The sequence below is a fragment of the Telmatherina bonti genome (assembly GCF_933228915.1).
Source record: "Telmatherina bonti genome assembly, chromosome: 4".
Lineage (NCBI taxonomy): Eukaryota > Metazoa > Chordata > Actinopteri > Atheriniformes > Telmatherinidae > Telmatherina > Telmatherina bonti.
In genome coordinates, this window is record NC_136622.1 from 6,130,999 (window position 1) to 6,155,932 (window position 24,934).

The 24,934-nt window shown below is 49.8% G+C and overlaps 1 protein-coding gene across 1 annotated transcript; it reads right to left on the minus strand.

The window, feature by feature from the left end:
* Positions 1-1,810: 1,810 nt before the first annotated feature.
* On the minus strand, positions 1,811-24,609 carry renbp (renin binding protein). The gene is made up of 11 exons (XM_079238418.1): positions 24,565-24,609; positions 22,011-22,116; positions 21,850-21,925; positions 21,699-21,774; positions 18,418-18,596; positions 16,997-17,224; positions 5,805-5,886; positions 5,510-5,685; positions 5,301-5,432; positions 3,718-3,805; positions 1,811-2,360 (listed from the first exon to the last, which is right to left on the minus strand). The coding sequence occupies exons 2-11, from the start codon at positions 22,109-22,111 to the stop codon at positions 2,287-2,289; spliced, it is 1,212 nt and encodes a 403-aa protein (XP_079094544.1). The 5' UTR covers positions 22,112-22,116; positions 24,565-24,609; the 3' UTR covers positions 1,811-2,286.
* Between the last annotated feature and the right edge of the window lie 325 nt (positions 24,610-24,934).

Below are 24,934 nucleotides of genomic sequence, written 5' to 3' on the forward strand. Positions count from 1 at the left end.
GCCAAGAGGCCCATGGTGACTCTAGACAAACTGCAGAGATCCACAGCTCAGGTGGGGGAATCTGTCCACAAGACAAGTATTGGGCGTGCACGCTACAAATCTGGCCTTTATGTAAGACCGGCGAGAAGAAAGCCGTTGTTAAAAGAAAACCATAAGAAGTACCGTTTGCCAGAAGCCATGTGGGGGACACAGCAAACATGTGGAAGAAGCTGCTCTTGTCACCTCTTGGCACTAAATGCAAAACATCATGGGTGGCGGAAACACTGCACATCACCGTGAACACACCATCCCCACTGTCAAACATGGTGGTGGTAGCATCATGCTCTGGGGATGCTTCTCTTCAGCAGGGACAGGGAAGTTGGTCAGAGTTGATGGGAAGATGGATGGAGCCAAAACAGAGCAAAAGACTTGTGACTGGGGCGGAGGTCCACCTTCCACTTGGACGATACTAAACATAAAGCCAGGACTATGAGGGAATGGTTTAAAACCAAACATATTCATGTGCAGGAACGACCCAGTCAGAGTCCAGACCTAAATCCCATCGAGAATCTGTGGCAAGATCTGAAAACCACCATTCACAAATCCAATCTGACTGAGCTTGAGCTGTTTTGCAAAGAAGAATGGGCCAACATGTCAGTCTCTAGATGCACAAAGCTGGTAGAGACGTTCCCCAAAAGACTTGCAGCTGTAGTTGCAGCAAAGAGGAATTCCACAGAGTATTGACTCAGGGGGGCTGAAGACTTTTGCACACTGCACTGTTCAGATTTTTATTTGTGAAAAAATTACAATCATCTGTAATTTTCATTGTACTTCACAAGTGTGTGACACTTTGTGTTGTCTTTCACATAAAATTCCAATAAAATACATTTCTGTTTGTGGCGTGTAATTTGTCAAAATGTGGAAAAGTTCGAGGGGTATAAATACTTTGCAAGCCGCTGTTTATGCACATGTATATGTGTAAATATATGTATACATACATGTGTATATATACCTGGTAGTATCTGATAGTACCTGCCTGCAGTATCAAAGGACTCCAGTTGTGCATCTTCTTCTCCCCTCCTCTTCCTCCTCTTCATAGTTTCATTATATTATGATTGACTTAGATGTTCAGGGCAGTTTGTGTCGTTGCCGTAGAAACCTATATGTCTTGTTACACACATGCTGCAGCATGTGCTGACTACTTACTACAATATAAGCTTTATTTTAGACGAAAGTAAGTCTTGTAAGACGCAAAGCGACAAGTGTCTGTTGCTATAGCAACGCTCTTTTTCTCTGCATTTCATTCAGGAAGAGCCTAGTAAGGAGACGTGTTTCTACTTGGACTACGAAGAAGTGAAAACCTGAATTTTCCTGCTTTACGAGGAATCTTTGATGTTATGAACAGGAACGGTGAACTGGTTCTTGGAACTGGGTGGGTTTGGTTTACCAGTTAAAACACGCCACAGACATGAACCTAGAAACAGCTTCATTACTCAGCGTTTCGTAGAACAGTTACTCAGACGGGTGTTTGGTGAGTAAACAACCTGCCTCTGGCTGCTGCTCCTCCTGACGGTGGAGGAATCTGACCTGTTCATACCTGTTGCTTCATTTCCACAGTAAACCAGAGATCTCCTCATGCAGATCCAAACTCACCCGAACCGCCTTGTTTTCTGCAGTAGTGTGGCATCGCATGTCATCTCCAACACGTTACAAACGAGAACAAGCACATCATCTGAATATGACATATTTATTCATCAGTTCCAACATAAAAAGTCTTTTTCTGGCATCTACAGATATTCTCAACTAAAACACACTGAGATTCCCTTTTTCCTTTCATCAGAAGAGTATTTCTGGTACTTGTTATAAAGTGGAATGAACATAATGGAGGATAAATGTATAATAATCATGAAGAAAGGCACATTTTAATGTCAGACTTTCTGCCTGGAAGGATTTAGTTTCATCATCTACAGACAAGCAATCAGGATCCAAGCAGCATGAGGAGATTATGGGAGGGTAAAATGTTGACTCCACGACGGATCCTGGAGGCTTTTAGACATCTAAGTAGCAGAGCAGCTCGGTATGGAAGGATTGATCACATTTAGAGAGAAGAATCAGTGCAAGACGATAACAACATGGCAGTCTGAGCAGGAGAAGCATCTTTCTCAGACCGCCAGAAAGCATTTAGATCACCAGTTCAGCTTTACGGTGTGGTTTTATTTGTGATATTCTGCTTTAAAAGTGTTTTTTTTATAGAATTAATCTGCTGAATATCCCTACAAATCAAATGAAATCCTTTCATCTGAATGTTCAGCCCTTCGTTTCCAGCAGATCGTCCAGAATGCGTTCACACATGTAGAGGCAGCGCGGGACGTGGAAGAAGCCTGGAGGAGAGAAGAAATGACATCTGTAAATCTGCAGAAGATGAGACTTTTCCCAGGGAGCTGAACGATGGAGGTGCGTCTTTGCAAACATACCATACAAGCACTTACTAAGGTTTCCAAGCAATGGATCGCACGTGTGTCCCCTCCGCCCCCCGCACACCTCTACCGTATTACATGTTCTTACCTTAAGTCCTGTCATCCTGAAAACGTTCATGGATCAGTTACAATACAGTTAGATCACATCTGATGTGGGATTAAAGGTTTCGGCATAAAATCAACAATAAAAAGCAGAAGAACTGGAGATGCTGGAATAAAAGTTAAAATCCCAGTTCTACCTTTCTATTAAAACTTACTCCTGGTGAACAAGCTACACCAGCGTTCTGGTTTGTTCCGCCACCAAATGCAGAACTTCCAGCTGTTTCTCCTCCGTTCTGCAGAAGTTCATACTTTGCCAGGACCAAGATGGCGGCGCTGTTGATGTCCGCGGCGGGGACCAATGTGACGTCTACGTATATATGTCTATGCTCTGAAACTTACGAGTTTCCGAGATAGCTTCGTTAATTCTGGCAAAAACTTTTCTAAGAGTTCCAAGTTCTGCGGCCAACTGGAACGTCCCATACGTAAAAATGTATTTTAACAAACAATAAGGCAGTATTTCTTCCTGGTGCGTTGTTACAAGCTCCTGAAGAAAAGCCTTCTGAAGTGACTTGTAGCGGCGCACACAGACGTCTACAGGTCGGTCGACGAGACAACGGGCCGTGTCATGAGAAAAGAAAGGAGGAAGAACATCAACCACAATGGAAGAGGAGGCGAAACCATTTCAACTTTTCAGAAATGATGTAAAAAATCTGCAAAAATCTGAAATAATTGGCCTGAAATGTGTTCGGAGTAAACGTTACTTTTCTTCTTCTAAATCATGTAAAAATCATCCTAAATCAAATTTACCTTCTGGTTGTACGTGTAATTTTACCACGATGGCTGATGGGTTTGTTTCCTATTTTAAAAAAGAAAAAAAAAAAAGTAAAGATAATTTATTAAAAGTAAAATAACTACAGTCACAGATATCAGCTCCTCCTCTGCAGGAGGTCACAGGCTCACTGCTCCAACCCAACTTCTGTTTACTATGAAACCATGAAAAGTAAACACGGGTTGGCTTTTTTCATTTACATCAGTGATGACATCATTAGTATCACTGATGACATCATTAGCATCGGTGATGACATCATTAGCATCAGTGATGACATCATTCACATCAGTGATGACATCATTCACATCAGTGATGACATCATTTACATCAGTGATGACATCATTCACATCAGTGAAGACAGACAGGCTCACACTGAGACCGACTTCTTACCTTTAAACGGACCTCCTTTAAAATCCAGAGCCACCTTCCCTTCCTGAGTAAGGTAGCCGAACCACTCGCCGCCTTCAGAGTCAGGAAACTGCAACACACACACACATACACACAATATCTTACGCCATGCATTCAGGATGAGCTCAGACAGCATGAAGTAACCAGGAGATCCAGAAAATCGAGGACATTTCTGAGTGAAAAGAACAAATTCTAATGATCCTGGTTCAATAATATTCTAATGTATGAAAATATATTTTTCAGGAATTAAATATTTTCCTTCTTTTATTCACATTTGTTCTGAATCTGCGGATGTCCAGACACTGAAGAGCAGCAGGTCTGCAGGGTTCTCCAGTGGGACCTCATGGTGGCGCTGTTGTGAAAGACAACAATCGCTCATCTCTGATGGGTTTATTGGCAGATCAATCATCAGCGTTTTGTTTCAATAACAACTTATATAACTTTGATACTAGAAATACAGGATGATCCGACTGCCTCGGGCTTGACTGGCTCTGCTGTTTAACCTTCTTTTATAAACAAATGCATTTTCACCTGCTGTTTCTGATTTGCATCAATGACTTTTCAGGCCTTTTGTTGCTTCTGCTGCCTGGTTTTTACAGATGTTCGGAAACGCAGCCTTCTCTTTTCACGCTCCGAATACACGGAGCAGCTGGAGATCATCCCATCTTCTACTCAATTTAAGCGTCTAAAGTCAGATTTTTTAATTCATCATGCAGTTGTCTGAGTTAATTGTTTTACAGTATTTATACTACCATGGATTTTAAACTTTTTACTGTTAATTGTATCCAAGTCAAACGATGGTTTTATTTTAGTAAATTTGTTCTGATTTTATTTTTATGTTTATGATTGTGTTGCTGTAAACGCGTCCGTGTAAACGAGGAAAACCTCAGTGAATGATGAGTTATAATGAAGGTAATAATGAGCTGCTGCTATCAGATTTACAATCTGCTCATATTTTCAGTCACATATCTCTTTTCTGAGCAGACTCAGTGTTCCTGAGCCCATGCAGGGATTTACAGTGACCTTCTGCCTGTTTCCCCAGCGCACAGCGATTCCTTCTGAATCTTCCGGTGACATTTCTCACTGTAAATGGTGGGATCTCAAAGTTTGAGAAACACTTTTCTGAAACTATTCCACAATTTTTAGAGCCAGTTTGCCTCTATGCCCGTTCATGTTACCGCCTGCTGATAATTAACCTGATTAGTTGGTAAACGCTCCTCCTGTTGATTCCTTATTCATCCTACAGCCTGTCGTTACTATCTGTTCTCACGTTTTACAGATGTGTTCAGAGTTTCTACGAAATGACAAAATGTTTCAGTTCATTGTAACTTGTAAATGATTGTAGATTAATTTTTTCTGCACATTTACGTAAGAAGGCATCTGGGACATTACATGGAGACAAAAACCATTAGGATGACATTTGTGGGCGCACACACACTCTCATCATGTTTTTCAGGCTGAGTTCAGGTTTTCCAGCATTTTAAAGCCCATTCAGATCTTATATAACTGATATCAACGGTACGGTTGTGTTTATGTGCCATGTTAACCATGCCAAGTCAACTCACGTGGCCGAACGTGTACTCGTAAACCTGGAGGAATCTCTGCAGCAGCTCAGACCTATTGGTCTGACTGTAGGCCATGAGGAAGGCGATGAGAGCCTCACAGTGAGGCCACCACAGCTTCATATTCCACTCCAGCTGCTCAGACACATAAACTGCCGTCAGACTCTCAGCCCACCTGATGCGTGCTACAAAACGCTGGGATCACCTCTAACCTGCGTGGGGCAGTGACCGTCCACATCCAGGAAGTAGAACAGGCCGCCGTGCTCTTTGTCCCAGCCGCGCTGGAAAGGAAGCTCCACGAACTTGTGGATGGCGGTTGCCTGGATGTCCTTGTCGCCCCTCTCGGCGCTGTACTGCAGCAGGAACCAGCCTGCTTCCAGAGCGTGGCCTGAGTCAGAAGCAGGACATGAGGAAGACCAAAATGCTGCAGTAAGCAACAACAAGCAGGAAAAGAGTGAAGTTGAGCCTTCACAGCCTCGCGTTATCTGACAGAGTCAGCTGGGTCACCTGGGTTCTGCAGCCGGCCCAGACAACCCGGAAGCTCTGCTCCATCCACAGACACGTTCTCCAGAACAGCCGAACCCGCTCGCTGGAACAAACGAAACATGAAGTCCCTGAAGCAGATCTGAGAAGGCGTGACTAAGACAGGAAACTGGCTGAAACACACTGTGTCGTCATCTATTAAACTTCCTAAAAAACTACCTAAAAAACTTCCAGAATGCACAAGACTGGCTGCAACCACGCTCCCATGATGCACTGCAGCGTCAGAGTCGGTCTGACGCCTCGGCCTGCCTTGTGTCCGGGCTCGCTCTGTAGCTTACATGCTAACTGGACACCAGTAAGTCGTAGCTACACGCTAACTGCACACCAGTGAGTCGTAGCTACGCACCGACTGGGTACCAGTGAGTAGTACCTATGCTCCGACTTGGTACCAGTGAGTCGTACCTACGCGCCAACTGGACACCACTGAGTCATACCTACGCGCCGACTGGTGACCAGTAAGTCGTACCTACGCGCCGACTGGGCACCAGTGAGTTGTACCTACGCTCCGACTTGGTACCAGTGAGTCGTACCTACGCGCCGACTGGGCACCACTGAGACGTACGTACGCGCCGACTGGGTACCAGTGAGTCGTACCTATGCTCCGACTTGGTACCACTGAGTCGTACCTACGCGCCGACTGGTGACCAGTAAGTCGTACCTACGCGCCGACTGGGCACCAGTGAGTTGTACCTACGCTCCGACTTGGTACCAGTGAGTCGTACCTACACTCCGACTTGGTACCACTGAGTCGTACCTACGCGCCGACTGGTGACCAGTAAGTCGTACCTACGCGCCGACTGGGCACCAGTGAGTTGTACCTACGCTCCGACTTGATACCAGTGAGTCGTACCTACGCGCCGACTGGGCACCACTGAGACGTACGTACGCGCCGACTGGGTACCAGTGAGTCGTACCTATGCTCCGACTTGGTACCAGTGAGTCGTAGCTACGCGCTGACTGGGCACCACTGAGACGTACCTACACGCCGACTGGGCACCAGTGAGTCGTACATATGCGCCGACTGGGTACCAGTGAGTCGTACCTATGCTCGGACTTGGTACCAGTGAGTCGTACCTACGCGCCAACTGGGCACCACTGAGTCGTACCTACGCGCCGACTGGTGACCAGTAAGTCGTACCTACGCGCCGACTGGGCACCAGTGAGTTGTACCTACGCTCCGACTTGGTACCAGTAAGTCGTACCTACGCGCCGACTGGGCACCACTGAGACGTACGTACGCGCCGACTGGGTACCAGTGAGTCGTACCTATGCTCCGACTTGGTACCACTGAGTCGTACCGACGCGCCGACTGGTGATCAGTAAGTCGTACCTACGCGCCGACTGGGCACCAGTGAGTTGGACCTACGCTCCGACTTGGTACCAGTGAGTCGTACCTACACTCCGACTTGGTACCACTGAGTCGTACCTACGCGCCGACTGGTGACCAGTAAGTCGTACCTAGGCGCCGACTGGGCACCAGTGAGTTGTACCTACGCTCCGACTTGATACCAGTGAGTCGTACCTAAGCGCCGACTGGGCACCACTGAGACGTACGTACGCGCCGACTGGGTACCAGTGAGTCGTACCTATGCTCCGACTTGGTACCAGTGAGTCGTAGCTACGCGCTGACTGGGCACCACTGAGACGTACCTACACGCCGACTGGGCACCAGTGAGTCGTACATATGCGCCGACTGGGTACCAGTGAGTCGTACCTATGCTCCGACTTGGTACCAGTGAGTCGTACCTACGCGCCGACTGGGCACCACTGAGACGTACGTACGCGCCGACTGGGTACCAGTGAGTCGTACCTATGCGCCGACTGGGTACCAGTGAGTCGTACCTATGCGCCGACTGGGTACCAGTGAGTCGTACCTACGCTCCGACTGGGTACCAGTGAGTCGTACCTATGCGCCGACTGGGTACCAGTGAGTCGTACCTATGCGCCGACTGGGTACCAGTGAGTCGTACCTATGCGCCGACTGGGCACCAGTGAGTCGTACCTACGCGCCGACTGGGTACCAGTGAGTTGTACCTACGCTCCGACATGGTACCAGTGAGTCGTACCTACGCGCCAACTGGGCACCAGTGAGTTGTACCTACACTCCGACTTGGTACCAGTGAGTTGTACCTACGCTCCGACTTCGTACCAGTGAGTCGTACCTACGCGCCGACTGGGTACCAGTGAGTTGTACCTATGCTCCGACTGGGCACCAGTGAGTGCACCGACTGGGTACCCGTGAGTCGTACCTACGCTCATACTGGGTACCAGTGAGTCGTACCTACACTCCGACTTGGTACCAGTGAGTCGTACCTACGCGCCAACTGGGCACCAGTGAGTCGTACTTACGCGCCGCCTGGGCACCAGTGAGTTGTTCCTACGCTCCGACTTGGTACCAGTGAGTCGTACCTACACTCCGACTTGGTACCAGTGAGTCGTACCTACGCGCCGATTGGGCACCAGTGAGTCGTACTTACGTGCCGACTGGGTACCAGTGAGTTGTACCTATGCTCCGACTGGGCACCAGTGAGTGCGCCAACTGGGCACCAGTGAGTCGTACCTACGCTCAGACTGGGTACCAGTGAGTCGTACCTACGCGCCGACTGGGCACCAGTGAGTCGTACCTACGCGCCGACTGGGTACCAGTGAGTTGTACCTACGCGCCGACTGGGTACCAGTGAGTCGTACCTACGCTCCGACTGGGTACCAGTGAGTTGTACCTACGCTCTGACTGGGCACCAGTGAGTCGTATCTACGTGCCGACTGGGTACCAGTGAGTTGTACCTACGCGCCGACTAGACACCAGTGAGTCGTATCTACGCTCCGACTGGCCACCAGTAAGTCGTACCTACGCGCCGACTGGGTACCAGTGAGTCATACCTATGCGCCGACTGGACACCAGTGAGTCGTACCTACGCACCAACTGGGCACCAGTGAGTCATACCTACGCTCCGACTTGGTACCAGTGAGTCGTACCTACACTCCGACTTGGTACCGGTGAGTCGTACCTACGCGCCAACTGGGTACCAGTGAGTTGTACCTATGCTCCGACTGGGCACCAGTGAGTGCGCCAACTGGGCACCAGTGAGTCGTACCTACGCTCCGACTGGGTACCAGTGAGTTGTACCTACGCGCCGACTGGGTACCCGTGACTTGTACCTACGCTCAGACTGGGTACCAGTGAGTCGTACCTACGCGCCGACTGGGCACCAGTGAGTCGTACCTACGCACCGACTGGGTACCAGTGAGTTGTACTTACGCGCCGACTGGATACCAGTGAGTCGTACCTATGCTCCGACTGGGTACCAGTCAGTTGGACCTACGCTCCGACTTGGTACCAGTGAGTCGTACCTACACTCCGACTTGGTACCAGTGAGTCGTACCTACGCGCCAACTGGGTACCAGTGAGTTGTACCTACGCGCCGACTGGGTACCCGTGAGTTGTACCTACGCTCAGACTGGGTACCAGTGAGTCGTACCTACGCGCCGACTGGGCACCAGTGAGTCGTACCTACGCACCGACTGGGTACCAGTGAGTTGTACCTACGCGCCGACTGGGTACCAGTGAGTCGTACCTACGCGCCAACTGGGCACCAGTGAGTCGTACCTACGCGCCGACTGGGCACCAGTGAGTTGTACCTACGCTCCGACTGGGCACCAGTGAGTTGGACCTACGCTCCGACTTGGTACCAGTGAGTCGTACCTACACTCCGACTTGGTACCACTGAGTCGTACCTACGCGCCGACTGGTGACCAGTAAGTCGTACCTACGCGCCGACTGGGCACCAGTGAGTTGTACCTACGCTCCGACTTGATACCAGTGAGTCGTACCTAAGCGCCGACTGGGCACCACTGAGACGTACGTACGCGCCGACTGGGTACCAGTGAGTCGTACCTATGCTCCGACTTGGTACCAGTGAGTCGTAGCTACGCGCTGACTGGGCACCACTGAGACGTACCTACACGCCGACTGGGCACCAGTGAGTCGTACATATGCGCCGACTGGGTACCAGTGAGTCGTACCTATGCTCCGACTTGGTACCAGTGAGTCGTACCTACGCCGACTGGGCACCACTGAGACGTACGTACGCGCCGACTGGGTACCAGTGAGTCGTACCTATGCGCCGACTGGGTACCAGTGAGTCGTACCTATGCGCCGACTGGGTACCAGTGAGTCGTACCTACGCTCCGACTGGGTACCAGTGAGTCGTACCTATGCGCCGACTGGGTACCAGTGAGTCGTACCTATGCGCCGACTGGGTACCAGTGAGTCGTACCTATGCGCCGACTGGGCACCAGTGAGTCGTACCTACGCGCCGACTGGGTACCAGTGAGTTGTACCTACGCTCCGACATGGTACCAGTGAGTCGTACCTACGCGCCAACTGGGCACCAGTGAGTTGTACCTACACTCCGACTTGGTACCAGTGAGTTGTACCTACGCTCCGACTTCGTACCAGTGAGTCGTACCTACGCGCCGACTGGGTACCAGTGAGTTGTACCTATGCTCCGACTGGGCACCAGTGAGTGCACCGACTGGGTACCCGTGAGTCGTACCTACGCTCATACTGGGTACCAGTGAGTCGTACCTACACTCCGACTTGGTACCAGTGAGTCGTACCTACGCGCCAACTGGGCACCAGTGAGTCGTACTTACGCGCCGCCTGGGCACCAGTGAGTTGTTCCTACGCTCCGACTTGGTACCAGTGAGTCGTACCTACACTCCGACTTGGTACCAGTGAGTCGTACCTACGCGCCGATTGGGCACCAGTGAGTCGTACTTACGTGCCGACTGGGTACCAGTGAGTTGTACCTATGCTCCGACTGGGCACCAGTGAGTGCGCCAACTGGGCACCAGTGAGTCGTACCTACGCTCAGACTGGGTACCAGTGAGTCGTACCTACGCGCCGACTGGGCACCAGTGAGTCGTACCTACGCGCCGACTGGGTACCAGTGAGTTGTACCTACGCGCCGACTGGGTACCAGTGAGTCGTACCTACGCTCCGACTGGGTACCAGTGAGTTGTACCTACGCTCTGACTGGGCACCAGTGAGTCGTATCTACGTGCCGACTGGGTACCAGTGAGTTGTACCTACGCGCCGACTGGGTACCAGTGAGTCATACCTATGCGCCGACTGGACACCAGTGAGTCGTACCTACGCACCAACTGGGCACCAGTGAGTCATACCTACGCTCCGACTTGGTACCAGTGAGTCGTACCTACACTCCGACTTGGTACCGGTGAGTCGTACCTACGCGCCAACTGGGTACCAGTGAGTTGTACCTATGCTCCGACTGGGCACCAGTGAGTGCGCCAACTGGGCACCAGTGAGTCGTACCTACGCTCCGACTGGGTACCAGTGAGTTGTACCTACGCGCCGACTGGGTACCCGTGACTTGTACCTACGCTCAGACTGGGTACCAGTGAGTCGTACCTACGCGCCGACTGGGCACCAGTGAGTCGTACCTACGCACCGACTGGGTACCAGTGAGTTGTACTTACGCGCCGACTGGATACCAGTGAGTCGTACCTATGCTCCGACTGGGTACCAGTCAGTTGGACCTACGCTCCGACTTGGTACCAGTGAGTCGTACCTACACTCCGACTTGGTACCAGTGAGTCGTACCTACGCGCCAACTGGGTACCAGTGAGTTGTACCTACGCGCCGACTGGGTACCCGTGAGTTGTACCTACGCTCAGACTGGGTACCAGTGAGTCGTACCTACGCGCCGACTGGGCACCAGTGAGTCGTACCTACGCACCGACTGGGTACCAGTGAGTTGTACCTACGCGCCGACTGGGTACCAGTGAGTCGTACCTACGCGCCAACTGGGCACCAGTGAGTCGTACCTACGCGCCGACTGGGCACCAGTGAGTTGTACCTACGCTCCGACTGGGCACCAGTGAGTCGTACCTACACTCCGACTTGGTACCAGTGAGTCGTACCTACGCGCCAACTGGGCACCAGTGAGTGGTACTTACGTGCCGACTGGGTACCAGTAAGTTGTACCTATGCTCCGACTGGGCACCAGTGAGTGCGCCATCTGGGTACCCGTGAGTCGTACCTACGCTCAGACTGGGTACCAGTGAGTCGTACCTACGCACCGACTGGGTACCAGTGAGTTGTACCTACGCGCCGACTGGGTACCAGTGAGTCGTACCTATGCTCCGACTGGGTACCAGTGAGTTGTACCTACGCTCCGACTGGGCACCAGTGAGTCGTACCTACACTCCGACTTGGTACCAGTGAGTCGTACCTACGCGTCGACTGGGCACCAGTGAGTCGTACCTACGCGCCGACTGGGCACCAGTGAGTTGTTCCTACGCTCCGACTTGGTACCAGTGAGTCGTACCTACACTCCGACTTGGTACCAGTGAGTCGTACCTACGCGCCAACTGGGCACCAGTGAGTCGTACTTACGTGCCGACTGGGTACCAGTGAGTTGTACCTATGCTCCGACTGGGCACCAGTGAGTGCGCCAACTGGGCACCAGTGAGTCGTACCTACGCGCCGACTGGGCACCAGTGAGTCTTACCTACGCACCGACTGGGTACCAGTGAGTTGTACCTACGCGCCGACTGGGTACCAGTGAGTCGTACCTACGCTCCGACTGGGTACCAGTGAGTTGTACCTACGCTCCGACTGGGCACCAGTGAGTCGTATCTACGTGCCGACTTGGCACCAGTGAGTTGTACCTACGCGCCGACTAGACACCAGTGAGTCGTATCTATGCTCCGTCTGGCCATCAGTAAGTCGTACCTACGCGCCGACTGGACACCAGTGAGTCGTACCTACACTCCGACTTGGTACCAGTGAGTCGTACCTACGCGCCGACTGGGCACCAGTGAGTCGTACCTACGCGCCGACTGGGCACCAGTGAGTTGTTCCTACGCTCCGACTTGGTACCAGTGAGTCGTACCTACACTCCGACTTGGTACCAGTGAGTCGTACCTACGCGCCAACTGGGCACCAGTGAGTCGTACTTACGTGCCGACTGGGCACCAGTGAGTTGAACCTATGCTCCGACTGGGCACCAGTGAGTGCGCCAACTGGGCACCAGTGAGTCGTACTTACGTGCCGACTGGGTACCAGTGAGTTGTACCTATGCTCCGACTGGGCACCAGTGAGTGCGCCAACTGGGTACCCGTGAGTCGTACCTACGCTCCGACTGGGTACCAGTGAGTCGTACCTACGCTCCGACTGGGTACCAGTGAGTTGTACCTACGCTCCGACTGGGCACCAGTGAGTCGTATCTACGTGCCGACTTGGCACCAGTGAGTTGTACCTACGCGCCGACTAGACACCAGTGAGTCGTATCTATGCTCCGTCTGGCCATCAGTAAGTTGTACCTACGCGCCGACTGGACACCAGTGAGTCGTACCTACGTGCCGACTGGGTACCAGTGAGTCGTACCTATGCGCCGACTGGACACCAGTGAGTCGTACCCACGCGCCAACTGGGCACCAGTGAGTCGTACTTACGTGCCGACTGGGTACCAGTAAGTTGTACCTATGCTCCGACTGGGCACCAGTGAGTGCGCCATCTGGGTACCCGTGAGTCGTACCTACGCTCAGACTGGGTACCAGTGAGTCGTACCTACGCGCCGACTGGGCACCAGTGAGTCGTACCTACGCACCGACTGGGTACCAGTGAGTTGTACCTACGCGCCGACTGGGTACCAGTGAGTCGTATCTATGCTCCGACTGGGTACCAGTGAGTTGTACCTACGCTCCGACTGGGCACCAGTGAGTCGTACCTACACTCCGACTTGGTACCAGTGAGTCGTACCTACGCGCCAACTGGGCACCAGTGAGTCGTACCTATGCGCCGACTGGGCACCAGTGAGTTGTTCCTACGCTCCGACTTGGTACCAGTGAGTCGTACCTACGCGCCAACTGGGCACCAGTGAGTCGTACCTACGTGCCGACTGGGTACCAGTGAGTTGTACCTATGCTCCCACTGGGCACCAGTGAGTGCGCCAACTGGGCACCAGTGAGTCGTACTTACGTGTCGACTGGGTACCAGTGAGTTGTACCTATGCTCCGACTGGGCACCAGTGAGTGCGCCAACTGGGTACCCGTGAGTCGTACCTACGCTCAGACTGGGTACCCGTGAGTCGTACCTACGCGCCGACTGGACACCAGTGAGTCGTACCTACGTGCCGACTGGGTACCAGTGAGTCGTACCTATGCGCCGACTGGACACCAGTGAGTCGTACCCACGCGCCAACTGGGCACCAGTGAGTCGTACTTACGTGCCGACTGGGTACCAGTGAGTTGTACCTATGCTCCGACTGGGCACCAGTGAGTGCGCCATCTGGGTACCCGTGAGTCGTACCTACGCTCAGACTGGGTACCAGTGAGTCGTACCTACGCGCCGACTGGGCACCAGTGAGTCGTACCTACGCACCGACTGGGTACCAGTGAGTTGTACCTACGCGCCGACTGGGTACCAGTGAGTCGTACCTACGCTCTGACTGGGTACCAGTGAGTTGTACCTACGCTCCGACTGGGCACCAGTGAGTCGTATCTACCTGCCGACTGGGTACCAGAGAGTTGTACCTACGCGCCGACTAGACACCAGTGAGTCGTATCTAGGCTCCGACTGGCCACCAGTAAGTCGTACCTACGCGCCGACTGGACACCAGTGAGTCGTACCTACGTGCCGACTGGGTACCAGTGAGTCGTACCTATGCGCCGACTGGACACCAGTGAGTCGTACCTACGCGCCAACTGGGCACCAGTGATTCGTACCTACGCGCCGACTGGACACCAGTGAGTTGTACCTACGTGCTAACTGGGCACCAGTGAGTTGTACCTACACTCCGACTTGGTACCAGTGAGTCGTACCTACGCGCCAACTGGGCACCAGTGAGTCGTACCTACGCGCCAACTGGGCACCAGTGAGTTGTACCTACACTCCGACTTGGTACCAGTGAGTCGTACCTACGCGCCAACTGGGCACCAGTGAGTCGTACCTACGCGCCGACTGGGCACCAGTGAGTTGTACCTACGCTCCGACTTGGTACCAGTGAGTCGTACCTACGCGCCAACTGGGTACCAGTGAGTTGTACCTATGCTCCAACTGGGCACCAGTGAGTGCGCCAACTGGGCACCAGTGAGTCGTACCTACGCTCCGACTGGGTACCAGTGAGTTGTACCTACGCGCCGACTGGGTACCCGTGAGTTGTACCTACGCTCAGACTTGGTACCAGTGAGTTGTACCTACGCGCCGACTAGACACCAGTGAGTCGTAACTAGGCTCCGACTGGCCACCAGTAAGTCGTACCTACGCGCCGACTGGACACCAGTGAGTCGTACCTACGTGCCGACTGGGTACCAGTGAGTCGTACCTATGCGCCGACTGGACACCAGTGAGTCGTACCTACGCGCCAACTGGGCACCAGTGATTCGTACCTACGCGCCGACTGGACACCAGTGAGTTGTACCTACGTGCTAACTGGGCACCAGTGAGTTGTACCTACACTCCGACTTGGTACCAGTGAGTCGTACCTACGCGCCAACTGGGCACCAGTGAGTCGTACCTACGCGCCAACTGGGCACCAGTGAGTTGTACCTACACTCCGACTTGGTACCAGTGAGTCGTACCTACGCGCCAACTGGGCACCAGTGAGTCGTACCTACGCGCCGACTGGGCACCAGTGAGTTGTACCTACGCTCCGACCTGGTACCAGTGAGTCGTACCTACGCGCCAACTGGGTACCAGTGAGTTGTACCTATGCTCCGACTGGGTACCAGTGAGTTGTACCTACGCTCCGACTGGGTACCAGTGAGTTGTACCTACGCGCCGACTGGGTACCCGTGAGTTGTACCTACGCTCAGACTGGGTACCAGTGAGTCGTACCTACGCGCCGACTGGGCACCAGTGAGTCGTACCTATGCACCGACTGGGCACCAGTGAGTCGTATCTAAGTGCCGACTGGGTACCAGTGAGTTGTACCTACGCGCCGACTAGACACCAGTGAGTCGTATCTACGCTCCGACTGGCCACCAGTAAGTCGTAGCTACGCGCCTACTGGACACCAGTGAGTCGTACTTACGTGCCGACTGGGCACCAGTGAGTTGTACCTATGCTCCGACTGGGCACCAGTGAGTGCACCAACTGGGCACCAGTGAGTCGTACTTACGTGCCGACTGGGTACCAGTGAGTTGTACCTATGCTCCGACTGGGCACCAGTGAGTGCGCCAACTGGGTACCCGTGAGTCGTACCTATGCGCCGACTGGACACCAGTGAGTCGTACCTACGCGCCAACTGGGCACCAGTGAGTCGTACCTACGCGCCGACTGGACACCAGTGAGTCGTATCTACGCTCCGACTGGCCACCAGTAAGTCGTAGCTACGCGCCGACTGGACACCAGTGAGTCGTACTTACGTGCCGACTGGGTACCAGTGAGTTGTACCTATGCTCCGACTGGGCACCAGTGAGTGCGCCAACTGGGCACCAGTGAGTCGTACTTACGTGCCGACTGGGTACCAGTGAGTTGTACCTACGCGCCAACTGGGCACCAGTGAGTCGTACCTACGCGCCGACTGGACACCAGTGAGTCGTATCTACGCTCCGACTGGCCACCAGTAAGTCGTAGCTACGCGCCGACTGGACACCAGTGAGTCGTACTTACGTGCCGACTGGGTACCAGTGAGTTGTACCTATGCTCCGACTGGGCACCAGTGAGTGCGCCAACTGGGCACCAGTGAGTCGTACTTACGTGCCGACTGGGTACCTGTGAGTTGTACCTATGCTCCGACTGGGCACCAGTGAGTGCGCCAACTGGGTACCCGTGAGTCGTACCTATGCGCCGACTGGACACCAGTGAGTCGTACCTACGTGCTAACTGGGCACCAGTGAGTCGTACCATGTGTTTGGTTAGAGCAGAGAATAAACAATAGCTTGTTTACCGCAGGATACCAGATAAAGTTTAGCCGACGAGTCGATGTACACCTCTGTTAAAGTATCAGAAAGTCTTTATCTCAAGCTGTGATGACCTTTGACAGGAAATCTGTCAGCAGCTAGTTCAACGTGTTATTGTGTTAAAAGAAAGTCATCTACAGACTGCAGCCTTGCTAGTTTTAGCTTTTACGCCACATTCACCTGGAACTATGCAATCCTCATTTCACCACATCCCGTTCACATACCTGGATGTGTTGTAGGATCTGCTGTACACACCAGCTGGACACCTCTCCGTACTTCTGGGCCACCTCCGGCCCTCGGCCCTCGGTTAGCTGCTGCACCAGACACAGCAGCATCATGGGAACCGCCATGCCATTGGTGGGAACGTCTCCTGGCAGCTGAGGTCGTCCCAGGCCTGATGGGTCCACCCTAACCCAGTAGATCAGCTGCTCCATCATCTTCTCAGCCTCCATCTAGATTGCAGCAGAACACACACGAAGTTGTTAGCAACGACATTTCATCCACATCATCTGTGTCTCAGTTGCTATGGCAACGACCGCCAGCTGTTATTGGCATCGTATGAAGGTTGGTGTGACAAAACGGTACCAGAAGTAAAAAAATTCCTTCAGGACCAGTTCTCCAGAGTTCTGGAAGGACTTTCCAAAGTTCTCCTCTGGATGTTTCTGTCTTTTGTTCCGTTTTCTATCCAGATGATCCCACACAGTTTCAGTCAGATTTAGGTCCGGGTTCTGGGGGTCATCTGTACCTCTATCGGACCTGCTGAAGTCCAGGTTCTGAAGAAGATCCGTCCCTCCATCAGACCAGTTTCCGCTGATCTTCAGTCCAGTTCCTGTACCAGTAACAAAGTCTTTGCAAATCTTATTTAGCTCTTCGGTGAGCCGTTTATTGGAACAGTTTTTATGCTTCAGTCGTTGATGAGTCAGTAAAAAGTGACTAAGAACATTCCTGACGTGGTCAGGATGGCCAGGAACCACAAAGAAGACAAAGTCCAGAGGTAAACCGAAAGACTGGACACCATTTAAAGCCGAGGTGAGAGTTTGAGTGTCTCAAGGTGGAGGTGTTGGAAGACATCTGCGATGCTGGTTCCAGACGTTCCGCTTGTGATGAAATCCGTTTCCTGAGACAGAAAAGTCCGACGAGGCAGGAAAACCTTTCAACCTGCGAATGGCCGACTTGTGCATAAAAAGTTCTAACCCTCCATAACTGAAAATATTCTTTCAGTCTGAGGGGAAATATGTTTTATCAGTATTTCTTTTATTTAGCGTCTTATTAAATCAGAACCATAATCTGTGTGACAGAACAGACAGTCCTGGTGTTTGTTCATGCAGCAGAGGATCACATATTATTATCAGCTTGAAGAAACAACAGCTAACCTGCGGTGTCCCTCCAGGTGCCATACTGGGCCCAGTTTCACGTCATTTAATTCATCATGGGAAGGTTTAATAGCTTTATAAGGCAGATAACCTGGCATTAGTTATTTTTGAACAACCATCTTGGTTTTTAGCAACATCTAATTAGATTCTGATATACTTGTGTTCATGGCTAAGATGCCTTTTCAGACATCTGTCACCAGGCTTTTTGAGTCAGAAATACAGCAGAGGTGATGAAAACATATAACTACTGAAGTGCATTGTTTGTTTCATACCTGCATGTCCTTGTCGCCAGTGACCCTGCTCAGTTCATCCATGGCCAGAATGTAGAAACACTCGCTGAAAATGGTCCTCTGAACTTTGACAGCTTTACCGTCTCTTGTTAAACAGAAGGCACATTTCCACTGGCCGCTGTCACTGGACAGGCGAGCAAACTTTCTCAGGAATGCTCCTCCTAAGATGGAGAGCGAACGGTGCCGTTAGTAAATATAATCAAAGAGTTAGAAGTCCTTTTCACACATAAACCTTGCTGGTGTGTCTACATGTTAACACAGTTTACTCATTAAGTTGCAGGTGTAAAACAGGAAACGGTACGATTAACTGATACGTTGCTCCTGATGTCCGTCGCGGGAACATGCACATCTGAGCGAACTGAATTCACGTTACTGTCGGATCTGTTTTGGTTTAAAACGGATCCAGTGTTGTTTTGGTTTTATTAACGTCAACATGTTGACAGAGAGCTGAGGGTGTCCCGCTCCAGTCCTGGAGGGCCTCAATCCTGCAGGGTTTCCATGTATTCCTGCTCCAACACACCTGACTCAAATTAATCTGTCACTGTTCAGAACTTCATTGGCTGTGTGGTACTTTTAATGGAACCCAGGTGTGTTGGAGCAGGGATACATGGAAACCCTGCAGGAAGGTGGCCCTGGAGGACCTCTATTCTTATTTACAGTGTTTTATTTAGAGTATTTTTAATTATTTAACGGCCTTTTGGTGCATCGTTTCCTTCTTTTCTTTCATTTCAGTGTTTTATTTCCTTCCTGGCTTCTTATTGGTCATTTCAGTCGATAGTTATGTTGGATGCATGCTGGGGATTTTACCGTTTGATGTCTGGACATTGGGAGGACCTCGCTGTACAGCAGGGGTGGGAAACTCCGGTCCTGGAGGGCTACAGTCCTGCAGATGTTAGGAGTTTTCCTGCTGCAACACACTTGACTCTGATCCATGGATAATTAGCAGAGTTTGATGTCAAGCTCTGCAGCAGTCTGGTGATGACATCTGCAGAACTGGAGTTGCCCACGCCTGCTGTAGCGAGTTTCCTCGTAGGGACAATAAAAAGGACTTGGCATGAGGATACCATGTCTCCATACCAGGCCCTGGAAACCGTTTTGATAAAAGCAATTTTCAGTCGTCATCTTAAAACGAATGAATAACTCAACACCAGTCTCAGTACTGAGCGTCTGCTGGTCTTCACGTGTTGGTCTGGAACACGTATGACACATCCAGGGCAAACAGCGCAGGTTGAATCAGAGCCCTGACCTGTTCGTCCAGCTGTTATAAGTCTTATTTATTCAGAAATCTCTCTATATTTCACCACTTTTAGAAGAATGAAGGCTTTTAATAATGACTGGATACTACTTTTTATTTATTCTACATTTTAAATGAACAATCTCACATTAGACACACCAACCAGCGTACAGAATTTAAAATTAGACTTAAAACGCTTCAGGTAAATCAGAAGACATGATTAAGAGGTTTAATTTGCCGAGTCGGCCCATTTTCCCCCACTGAGCGTTCTTTATTGTGGAGCTTCCAGAATCACATATTACTGATGGTGACTGAGCTAAAAGCGCTGCTGCTCGGGTCAGTTGACGTGTTCCACATTCAGCCTTTCAGCCAACCATGCTGAACTTTGCTGTAACTGAGCAGCAACCAGCTGTGACAGCAGAGCAAAGACCATCATTGCTGTTATGGAGTCTACAAACAGCACGGTGCAGCACCATCTGCTGCCTTGTGATTGGCTGGTTGGGTGAGCAGGTGGAGCTCATGAAGTGTCCTGTTAGTGTTATTATTAATGCTTCAGCTTAGAAATGGTTCAACTGACACACATCGCCTTGTCACTAAAGCATGATGCAGCATAATGATAAAGCATGACGAAGCATAATGATAAAGGATGATGAACCACAACAGCTGGTTGCGGTTCCAGAGCTCATCCGTTGGGTAGGAAACATCTTGGAGAACCACTAAGGACTTAAGGCTGAGTTAAACGACGCTCAGCCTGACCCAAAACAAAACCGTTATCTGCATCTGCCTCCCTGCACCGGCCTTGGCAGGCTGGTGATAAAGTCTCCTGGAATGTAATGGTGTCTGATGCTCAGCATTAATGTTTCCTGTGTGCTGAACGGCGGTGCTGGCTCAGCGACAGCAAAGCCTCAGTCTGCCTGATCCTGTTTTCTCTGTATTGTTGCGTATGCTTGTCTGATCTTGGACAGGTTGTACAGGAAACTGGAATTTCCCTTCATGGATGAATAAAGTATCTGTCTATCTATCTATGATGATGAGGTATGATGAAGCATGATAATTAACTGTAGTTCCATCAGGAACTGCTAACATTATTACTAAGTTTGAGAAGGAATTTGCTTTGTTATCATGAACAACATAAACACTGCGACCGCCTTAAACTGTGAGCTTGTTAGCATGTTAGCATGAACAACATAAACGCTGCAACCGCCTTAAACTGTGAGCTTGTGAGCATGTTCGCATGAACAACATAAATGCTGCAACCGCCTATAACTGTGAGCATGTTGAATGTTAGCATGGTAGCATGAACAATAAAAACGCTGCAATCGCCTTAAACTTTCAGCATGTGGCATGTTAGCATGAACAAAATAAACGCTGTAACTGCCTTAACCTGTGAGCATGTTAGCATGTTAGCATGAACAACATAAATGCTGCAACCGCCTATAACTGTGAGCATGTTGAATGTTAGCATGGTAGCATGAACAATAAAAACGCTGCAATCGCCTTAAACTTTCAGCATGTGGCATGTTAGCATGAACAAAATAAACGCTGTAACTGCCTTAACCTGTGAGCATGTTAGCATGTTAGCATGAACAACATAAACGCTGCGACCACCTTAAAATGTGAGCTTATTAGCATGTTAGCATGAACAACATAAACGCTGCAACCACCTTAAACTGTGAGTATGTAGCATGTTGCATGTTAGCATGAATAACATCAACATTGCGACTGCCGTAAATTGTGAGCATGTTAGCATGTTATCATGAACAACATAAACGCTGCAACCGCCGTAAACTTTGAGCTTGTTAGCATTTTAGCATTTTGTCACTGAAGTTCACAGAGCAGCGAAGACACAATCAGTCCTAACGACAGTTCTCAGACATCTGTTCAAACCACCCAGACTGCTGTAATGCACCAACTTTAACGATGAGTCATGGTCTCTAGCGTTGCCGCAGACCGACTCATTGTTATTGACTAGTTCTAACCTGATATCTGTCCGTACCTGCGTGGCATCATGGGAAGAAATCAGACTCACCAGCTTTTGCAGCTTCCAGGATTTCAGGTCTGTGAAATCGATCAACAGTTCGATACAGGCGACAATACATCCACACCTGTAAGAGAAACCTTTAGTCAGCACCTGATTACCACATTTCACGTCTGAGACAACGATCACAGCGGAGACGAACCTGTCTGCCCTGCAGCCAAACATACTTCAGCTCATCATAAATCTTCCCGTCCCGCCCGATGCAGGTGAAGAAGCCTCTGTAAGCAGCATAAACAGATCCATCAGAAGGACACAGGCTGCATGCAGGCTTCTAACAGCTGTACAGAGGTGTGACTGCAGTACCCATGCACCGTGTCGTGAGAGTATTTCAGCCAGAAGTCCACAACATTGTCCAGCTGTTCCCGGATGTGTTGTCGACACTCTTCCAGCTTCGCCACAGACATGATTCCTTTAAAAGACAACACCACAACCAGCTTGTAAACCGTGTTGTAAACGATCATGTGCTAGTGGGATTATTTACCAAGCTGTGAGGAGGGCTGTGACACAGAAAAAAGGTGGATTACATTAAATAAAAGTTGATCAAATGTACTCTAAACCTTTAAATGTAATCTTAAATAGATTGTAATCCCATAAAGATCCATGTCACCATGTGGAAAACAAAGTAAGCCATCTGCCAAATGGAAGGTTTTATACATGAGGATGTTCATGTGTGTGTTTACCATAGACTGTATATAAAAAGATGGGCAGAGGCTCTGTGATATCACCCGTAGGTTTCTGAAGAGCTGAACTGAAGCTCAGTGGGTGGTTCCTACCGTCGCCATCTTGGCAGGGGCATGCGTGTCGTCTCGCCCAGAAAATACAAATATGGGCAAAGAGGTGGAGCTGAGAGGGGGGCTGTGAGCGTCATGGTGGATGATTGACATCTAGCGAACTCTGAGCTTTCTGTAGCTAAGAGCTAACCGAGCTAACCTGGAGATAACAGGAGCTAACCAGCTAACGGAGGTAAGCGGACTAAAGCTAAGTCACGTTGTTAACCGGCTAAAAACCGCGGTTGTTCTACGTTCTTCTGACTTGAAGCGGGAGATCGGGTACCTGTCAATTAAAAGGACACGCCCCTAATTATGCCATATTTTGAGATTAACTTACTTTTAAACAGGCGAGTTAGAAAAAAATTCACTCCCCCCACAGTTGTCATGAAGGTAAACCTGACCTATTAAACCGAAAAATGGATTTTTGAACCAGGCTGTAAACATGTTTATTTCTGCTGTGAAGTTGGTCTTTTTTAACATGGGAGTCTATGGGGATCTTCTCTGTTTTGCAGCCCCTAGTGGATGAAGGGGAAACTGCAGTTTTATGCACTTCTGCATTGGCTTCACTTTGTCACCTACGGAGGCTCAGTCCGTCTTTCATATACGGTCTATGGTGTTTACACAATGCCAAGGAGGAAAGACATCAGCAAGAAGAAAGACGCTGATGCTCATAATGGCAGCATGGTTTAGGTTTGCAAAGCTGCACCGAAAGGTGTGTTGGGACAGACCAGAGTGGGCATGTTTGGTCACAAAGCACAATAAAATAAACACAACATAACAGCACAAACACCTCACAGCAACTTTCAGGTCTGTTCTGCAGCTTCAAGACCTGGACGCCTAACCGTCTTCAGACGGACCACGAACCCCTCTGGATGCTAAAGTATCATGGAGTCTAAAGTGTCTGGACTGGGACAAAGATCCCAAACACAGCAGCAGATTTACAACAGAATGAGTGAAAAAGACAAGAATTATGGTGTTGACATGGCGTGCACGTGATGGAAATGCTGTGCTGGACCTTCATAGAGCTGCAAACCTCAGTGAGATGAAGCAACGTTGGGGAAGACTCCAGTCCTGGAGGGCCGGTATCCAGCATAGTTTTGTTGTTTCCTATTATCAACACAGCTGATTCAAATCAAATGGATCCAGCAGCTTCTTGTCAACCTATTTAATAATTTCAGTCATGTTTTTTGGAGCATGGTGACAACCAAAACCTTCAGGAAACCGACCAAACAGGACTGGAGTCTGACACCTGTGACATAGACAACCATTACCATTAAATATTCTGCTAACGAAGCTTGCTCACGCAGCTCACTTCAGGTAAAGGCACAGGTTTTCATGAAAATAATTGATTAACAGAAGATTATCAAGGCCCACTCCCACCCGGTTTGTAGTAAAATCCGGTTGCCATTTCACACACACCTTCTGCTTCACTACGTGTGTTAAACCCGTTAACTGACCATCTGTCTGGTGTGTTACTTCATCTGATAGTTGTTCACAGTGAATAAAAAACCTGAATTGTCTTCAGTTTATAAATGCAACCAAACGACTTTGGTTTGTTAAAACCAACTAGAATTACAATATTGTAGTTTATTCTCTTGTTTGTATAGAAGATCTTTGGTTACAGTGACTAGCAGATAAGAACAATAATTTTGTGTCTATTTTTTCTGTTTATAACATTACAAAACTGCTGATATGTTGACATGGATATAATAATATTTTAATAATATAAAACAATCATCTTTTTTGCAATGCAAACGCAAAATATCTTCAACACTCTAAATCTAACAGCAAGTTTCTGTTTCTTTAATGAAACTACGTTCAAACTTTAATCCTGACGCAGCAAATGTGAGAAACATCGCAAAGACAGCTACTGTCATCTTTGTTTGTTAAAATGAACATTAAACTGAAACACTTTGGGATTTTATACCGTTAATCCATCCAAAGATTTCTGATTTTTCTCCATTTTCTTCCTTTAAAACACTAAATATATTTCCGGTTATATTACAGAGACTTACAGTGATCTTTATTCTGATGATGTCGGACTGTTTCGTGCTGGAAACATTAAGATAAAATGTTTGTTTTTTTACCTTCTGATCCTGGAGAAGCTCTCTGAGCGCAGAACAGCGGTCTGTTTCAGCTCCGCAGCTTGTGTGATGAACACGTGACTGGGGGAGGAGTCTAACTGCTCAGCCAATCACAGAGATCAAAAATAAGGAAGTAAAACATGTTAACCAATCATAGAAGAGTTTAAAGTAGAACGTCAAACCTGACAGCCAATCACAGCAAAGCGTCCTCCTGGCTGCGTTCAGAGACAGTATAAATACAGACGTCTCCGTGTTCACGCCGTGGTGGATCCCTTAGGAAAGTTCAGGAGTCAAATAAATCCAGTTTCCGCCTTCAGGAACGAAAAGAGACTTAAAATATTGGAATGTTTCATCTTCATAATGTAAACAATCA